This window comes from Triticum urartu, unplaced genomic scaffold (genome assembly GCF_003073215.2).
Source record: "Triticum urartu cultivar G1812 unplaced genomic scaffold, Tu2.1 TuUngrouped_contig_8003, whole genome shotgun sequence".
In the NCBI taxonomy this organism is placed as follows: domain Eukaryota; kingdom Viridiplantae; phylum Streptophyta; class Magnoliopsida; order Poales; family Poaceae; genus Triticum; species Triticum urartu.
Genome location: NW_024118906.1, coordinates 1,152 through 8,255, shown reverse-complemented (window position 1 = coordinate 8,255; position 7,104 = coordinate 1,152). Strand labels below are relative to the sequence as shown.

Sequence of the window (7,104 nt, the reverse complement as noted above, 5' to 3'; positions counted from 1 at the left end):
CAGCAGTTGACGAGCCCGTCGGGGGAGCCGCAGTAGAGCACCGGCGCCACGGCGCTCACGGCGAGCGCGTTCACGGCGTGCTCCTGCTTCAGCAGCGTCTGCACGGGCGAGTGCTTGGTCCCCTTCCCCTGCACCTCCCGCTTCCACACCTTGACCGTGCCGTCCGCGGAGCCGGTGAACACCAGCCCGTCGTACGCCGCCACGATGGCGTTGACGTTGTCGTCGTGCGCCACCACGGACTCGAGGCACTTGGAGTCGCTGATGCGCCACACCTTGAAGGTGCGGTCCCAGGAGCCGGAGTAGAGCAGCCCCTGCCCGGCGTCCGTGGGGCTCAGGCACGACACGGCGTCGCTGTGCCGGATCCAGAGCGCCGAGCGGTTCTTGCGCACCTCGACGTAGTTGGACGGGTTGAGAGAGCCGCGCAGGAAGTCGCGCAGCCGCGGCAGGCTGCCCACGCGCTTGTGCAGGCCGTTCTTGGGCGACACCTTCCACACCCGGATCTTGCCGTCCTGGTGGCCCGTGAAGATGCGCTCGCCGGAGATGACGATGGCCTTCACGAGGCCGCTGGACGACTTGAAGCCGCCGGAGTCCTTCTGCTTGCGCCAGACGCGGATGTTCTTGCTGTCGGAGCCGGTGTACAGCGCGTCGCCCTTGGCGGCGAGAGAGTAGATGTGGCCTTCCTCCCTGACGAGCGAGCTGATGAGGCTGGTGCCGGGCGCCATCGCGGGCGCGGCCATGGACGCCTCGCTGTGGTGGGACCAGGGGGACGCCATGGTCTGGTTCCAGGGGGACATGTTGTACGGCGAGCACTCGCCGCTGAAGCTGGACGGGTAGTCATTGTAGAACCCGCCGCCCGTCGCCGACGAGCTGCTCTGCCTGTTGGAGCATTCGTCGTCCGTGCCCGAGTAGTTGGGGTCGGAGTGCGACATCGGCAGAGGGATGTTGGAGGGGTGCGAGCGCGGGACTCCGCCGCCGGCCCCTTCGCCGTCGCTATCTCTCATAGGCTCTTGCTGGAGGCTGTGGCGGCACGGCGAGACCGTGGTGGAGAGAATTGCGAGAGGAGGAGAAGGGAGGGAATGTGTATGTGGAGGGGAGGGGAGTGAGAGGCGACGAGAGAGTGGCGGGAAGCGAGAAAGCCGTTGAGACCGTTACGACATCCGGGGTGGGGCCTCGGCCCGCAAACTGCTGCCTTTCACCAGTTATTTTTTACAGCTCATTTCACAAGTTTTTTTTAGCGGCATTTCACAAGTTTTGGAGCCCAGGAATTCGGATAATTTCCTGCCCGATTTCTTCAGCTGATAAATTACTAAATTTAGCCTCCTAAAGAATGAGTCGCTTTTTTTCGTTTGTATGAAAATAACAACTTTATTAATTTGAAATAACAATTACATCATCTATAAGAAGAGACTCCTCAAACCAGTCTTTTGTTGAAGGAAAACTAGCTGCCTTATTCGCTTCCCTATTACAATGCTCAAAACTAATAAGAGGAAACACTATACTTATATGTAAGTTTGACTGAATTTATAATTTAGGTAAGTCAACTTTGTAAGAGGGTGAACAGTTGAAGGAGAGAAAAAAACTGGAAGTAGATCAACCGTTAGATTTCTAATCTAATGGTTCAGAAAATCGACTAACCCAAAATAAATTTCATGCAATTTACATATAGCCGGTTCCAAGAGGAGTTTCACATGCCAAAAAAATAACAATCATCAAAAGCTGCTGCCGCCGCTCCCGCAGAACATCCTCTATTCTTCATGGTATTGATGACCTTCATATATTTATAATTAATAACAAGGCGGTTGCATCTCACCTTTTGTGCAAGAGATAAGCCGAATCTAAGAGCCAAAACTTTTTTGTCGTTAGGACATCAGCACACCAATCAATCGTCTATTTTTTGCCAATGCATTTTACTTTATCATCTCTGAGTACAACACCTACTGTATCCCTAAGCAGGTCATGATCAAAAGGCGCATCATCATTAAGCTTTACAAAACCCATAGGAGGTCTAATCCACCCCTCTTTTACTGGTTGCATTAGGGGAGCAGGCATTAACATAGTTTGTCATTATAGCACGAATCCCCAGATAAGTCTGATAAGCATCTTGAGACTTTCCTTCTTGAACCAACTTTCGTCTTCCCCACCATAAGTACCAAGCGGTTATAGCGATCAATTCACGAGCATTCTGAAGACCCGATATAGATAGATCCTGGTTTGGCGTAAGGAGTAAGAGTTCAAGAACAACCTCTCCTGCATGGTCAATTACACAAGCTTCGGTAATCACTTCGTCCATCCCCAACCTATTTCAAACCTCTTTTGCTTTTTGACAAAGAAACAACACGTGCTTTCTATTTTCTGGCCCATCAGAACAAGAGGGGAAAATGGGCAAAACTTTCAAGTGTCTATTGGCAAGCATAACATGACACGAGAGAGTTTGTCATGCAACATACGCCAAATATATTTGCAACCTTTGCCGGACAAGATAAATTCCAAATCTGACAACAAATAAGATTAACATTGACTAATCCCACACCATTAGTATGTAGCAATTTCCTCCCACTTTGTTGATCCCAACCCGCGAAATAAGTTGAACGGATAATGAACAACCCATTTTTCGTATAGCTCTAAGTAATAAAATCCAACATATTATGCGGAGAAATAGGAGTCACAAGGACTCGCTGAGCATCAATTGGCCACAACGTCTGCCTCGACATATCTTCATTTCAAAAGTTCGGCATTGGATTAATAAAATCCTGAACCTTTGATAGAAGATGCCCCCTCTAGGAGTAATAGATTTCCTACAAGTAACATGAATATATTTATGCTACCCGTAGTGTGTAGTATCATAAGTTAGTATCATGTATATGATACTGTTGTATGATACTATCTCTGTATGCATAGTATCATATGTTAGTATCTTAGATGACCTTATTTATTAGGGATTTATATTTCCGTGCTCCTGGTTCCTCAGCACTACTCAGTTTTGCCCCGCCACCTTAACGCTCCTCACTTTCCCCCTCCTCCCTTGGCCATGGCCTCTCAAATGCCCAGACAAAGCATTTCCGTTGGGTCAAACTTATTGACCATTACCTGGGTGGGTTCCTGGCGAGTGGGCCTTAGATGAGAGCCCGACAAGTGGGCCCACCTGAACACCTTGGCACTGCTCGATGCGGGCTTTAAGTAATTGGGTGGCCTTCTCTGTGCGGGTTTCAAGTGCGAACAATGTCGAATACCTTTTTGAATTTCCAATCAACTTAAGAAATTGATGATATATTAATTTTAAATCCAGTTCAGTTGATTCAAGTTTCTAATTCATTTTATATTTAGCTATTTATAGCAAAGGTGTTGGATCTTTCAAATATCCATTTCTGACCCACACTCATCTGCACTCGGTCAAGAAAAAATTCATAAAAAGTCCAAAAAAAACAAAATTTTCCAAGTTTTTTGTATTCTAGATAATTTTATGCGCCAGGTGCTCTCCAAATCTCAGATCGTTTGTACATATGAGTGTCTCTCAACAAAAAAGACAAATTGGGTCAAATCAGTACATGAGCGGTATTTTTTACATAACCCAAATTTGTCTTTTTTGCCGAGAGCTACTCAGATGTCCAAATGATATGAAATTTGGAGCGGGCCTCACGCAAAAAATTATCTACCATGCAAAAAGGGGAATATTTTGAAATTTTCTAATATTTGTTTTGTATTTTTTCTTCAACGTGGGTGCAGATGAGCCTAGCCACCGAATCACCGCTCTCTGAATCTTTCTACTATTTTTAGGATACTACATACATTCCTACTTGATTATTTGAAAATGATTTTTACCAATTGCTTGGACCAAACTATAACACACTTGTAGTACAATTTTGAATTATTTTCTTTAAATGTCATGAAATTCATATAATCAATGGAGTATAGCAAAAAAGCTGAAAAATTCAAAATCATTTGGCAATATGGCCTACTTTGTTTGAAAAATAGATAAGTGAACTTTTGCATCTTATTTGTGCTACTTGCTTTACAGAGAAAAAAAACTCTTTTGGCAATTCAAAATTCAAAATTTATTTTTTTACAACAAAAAGTTAGAACCTCCCATGGGCATTCTTATTTGGCATGCTAAGCCCCATGTTTGTGCCAAATATGGTCACCCTATTCATAGATAGGGGTTGAATCTTTCAAATTATTTTGTGAATACTTCATCGATGATAGTCCATTTTGAGAACACTTTTTAAAAATAATCATTGTATTCATAGTTTATCATTTTTCTTGGAAATTAGTGCACATAAAAGGACTCCATGCAAATGGATTGCATTTTTTTTACTCTTTTCTCATTTTATTTCACTTTTTGCAAAATGGGTCAGCATTGTCAACATGGCTCTCCATAGAAAAGGGTTGAATATTGATACATCTCCAACGTATCTATAATTTTTGATTGTTCCATGCTATTATATTATCAATCTTGGATGTTTTATAATCATTTTATAGTCATTTTATATCATTTTTTGATACTAACCTATTGACATAGTGCCAAGTGCCAGTTGCTGTTTTTGCATGTTTTTTACATCGCACAAAATCAATACCAAACGGAGTCCAAATGCCATGAAACTTTACAGAGATTTTTATGGGCCAGAAGACACCTAATGGGCCAGGGCTGCGCCTGGGGGGTTCTCCGAGAAGAGCACAACCCACCAGGGCACGCCAGGAGCCCAGGCGCGCCCTGGTGAGTTGTACCCACCTCAGGTGCCCCCTAAACTATTGGGGAACGCAGTATTTCAAAAAAATTCCTACGATCACGCAAGATCTATCTAGGAGAGCATAACAACGAGAGGGGATAGTGTGTCCACGTACCCTCGTAGACCGAAAGCGGAAGTGTTTAGTAACGCAGTTGATGTAGTCGAATGTCTTCACGATTCAACCGATCCTAGCACCGAACGTATGGCACCTCCGTGTTCAGCACATGTTCAGCTCGATGACGTCCCTCGAGCTCTTGACCTAGTTGAGGACGAGGGAGAGTTTCGCCAGCACGATGGCGTGTTGATGGTGATGATGAAGTTACCGGCACAGGGCTTCGCCAAAGCACTACGATGATATGACCGAGGTGTGTAACTATGGAGGGGGGCACCGCACATGGATAAGAGAAAACTTGGTGTGTCTTTGGGGTGCCCCCTGCCCACGTATATAAAGGAGGGAGGGAGAGAGGCCGGCCCTCCTAGGGGCGCGCCAAGTGTAGGGAGTCCTACTAGGACTCCCAAGTCCTAGTAGGATTCCCTTTCCTTTTCGGAGTAGGAAAGAAGGAAAGGAGGGAGAGGGAGAAGGAAAGGGGGGGGGTGCCCCCACCCCTTGCCAATTCGGTTTGGGCAGGGGGGAGGCGTGCCCCACCTCGTGGCCCTTCTTCCCTCTCTCCACTAAAGCCCAATAAGGCCCATTAACTTCCCCGGCGAATTCCCGTAACTCTCCGGTACTCCGAAAAATACCCGAATCACTCGAAACCATTCCGATATCCAAATATAGCCTTCCAATATATTGATATTTACCTCTCGACCATTTCGAGGCCCCTCGTCATGTCTGTGATCTTATCCGGGACTCCGAACAAACTTCGGTCATCAAATCAGATAACTCATAATATAAATCGTCTTCGAACGTTAAGCGTGCGGACTCTACGGGTTCGAGAACTATGTAGACATGACCGAGACACATCTACGGTCAATAACCAATAGCGGAACCTGGATGCTCATATTGGCTCCTACATATTCTACGAAGATCTTTATCGGTCAAACCGCATAACAACATACGTTATTCCCTTTGTCATGGTATGTTACTTGCCCGAGATTCGATCGTCAGTTTCATCATACCTAGTTCAATCTCATTACCGGCAAGTCTCTTTACTCATTCCATAATGCATCATCCCGCAACTAACTAATTAGTCACATTGCTTGCAAGGCTTATAGTGATGTGCATTACTTAGAGGGCCCGGAGATACCTCTCCGATACTAGGAGTGACAAATCATAATCTCGATCTATGCCAACCCAAAAAACACCTTTGGAGACACTTGTAGAGCATCTTTATAATCACCCAGTTATGTTGTGATGTTTGATAGCACACAAGGTGTTCCTCCGGTATTTGGGTGTTGCATAATCTCATAGTTAGAGGAACATGTATAAGTCATGAAGAAAGCAATAGCAATAAAACTAAACGATCGTTATGCTAAGCTAACAGATGTGTCTTGTCCATCACATCATTATCCTAATGATGTGATCCTGTTCATCAAATGAAAACATGTCTATGGTCAAGAAACTTAACCATCTTTGATTAACGAGCTAGTCAAGTAGAGACATACTAGGGACACTCTGTTTTGTCTATGTATTCACACATGTACTAAGTTTCCGGTTAATACAATTCTAGCATGAATAATAAACATTTATCATGATATAAGAAAATATAAATAACAACTTTATTATTGCCTCTAGGGCATATTTCCTTCAGTCTCCCACTTGCACTAGAGTCAACAATCTAGTTCACATCGTCATGTGATTTAACACCAATAGTTCACATCTTTATGTGATTAGTTCACATCTCTATGTGACTAATATCCAAAGGGTTTACTAGAGTCAATAATGTAGTTCACATCGCTATGCGATTAACACCCAAAGAGTGATCATATTTGGCTTGTGAGAGAAGTTTAGTCAATGGGTCTACCACATTCAGAGCCATATGTATTTTGCAAATTTTCTATGTCTACAATGCTCTGCATGGAGCTACTCTAGCTAATCGCTCCCACTTTCAATATGTATCTAGATTGAGATTTAGAGTCATCCGAATCAGTGTCAAAGCTTGCATCGACGTAACCCTTTAGGACGAACTTTTTTTCACCTCCATAACCGAGAAACATGTCCTTATTCCACTAAGGATAATTTTGACCACTGTCCAATGATCCACTCCTGGATCACTATTGTACCCTCTTGCCAAACTCATGGTGAGGTACAAAATAGGTCTGGTACACATCATAGCATACTTTATAGAACCTATGACTGAGGCATAGGGAATGACTCTTCATTCTCTTTCTGTTTTATGCCATGGTTGGGTTTTGAGTCTTTACTCAACTTCACACCTTA

The 7,104-nt window shown here is 44.4% G+C and overlaps 1 protein-coding gene across 1 annotated transcript; it reads right to left on the bottom strand.

The window, feature by feature from the left end:
* Window positions 1–5: 5 nt before the first annotated feature.
* Window positions 6–1,019, bottom strand: LOC125531750 (protein JINGUBANG-like; the record flags this gene model as incomplete). Its single annotated transcript, XM_048696034.1, has 1 exon — window positions 6–1,019. A coding segment is annotated over exon 1 (996 nt), but the record flags the coding sequence as incomplete, so codon positions are not given.
* Window positions 1,020–7,104: the final 6,085 nt, after the last annotated feature.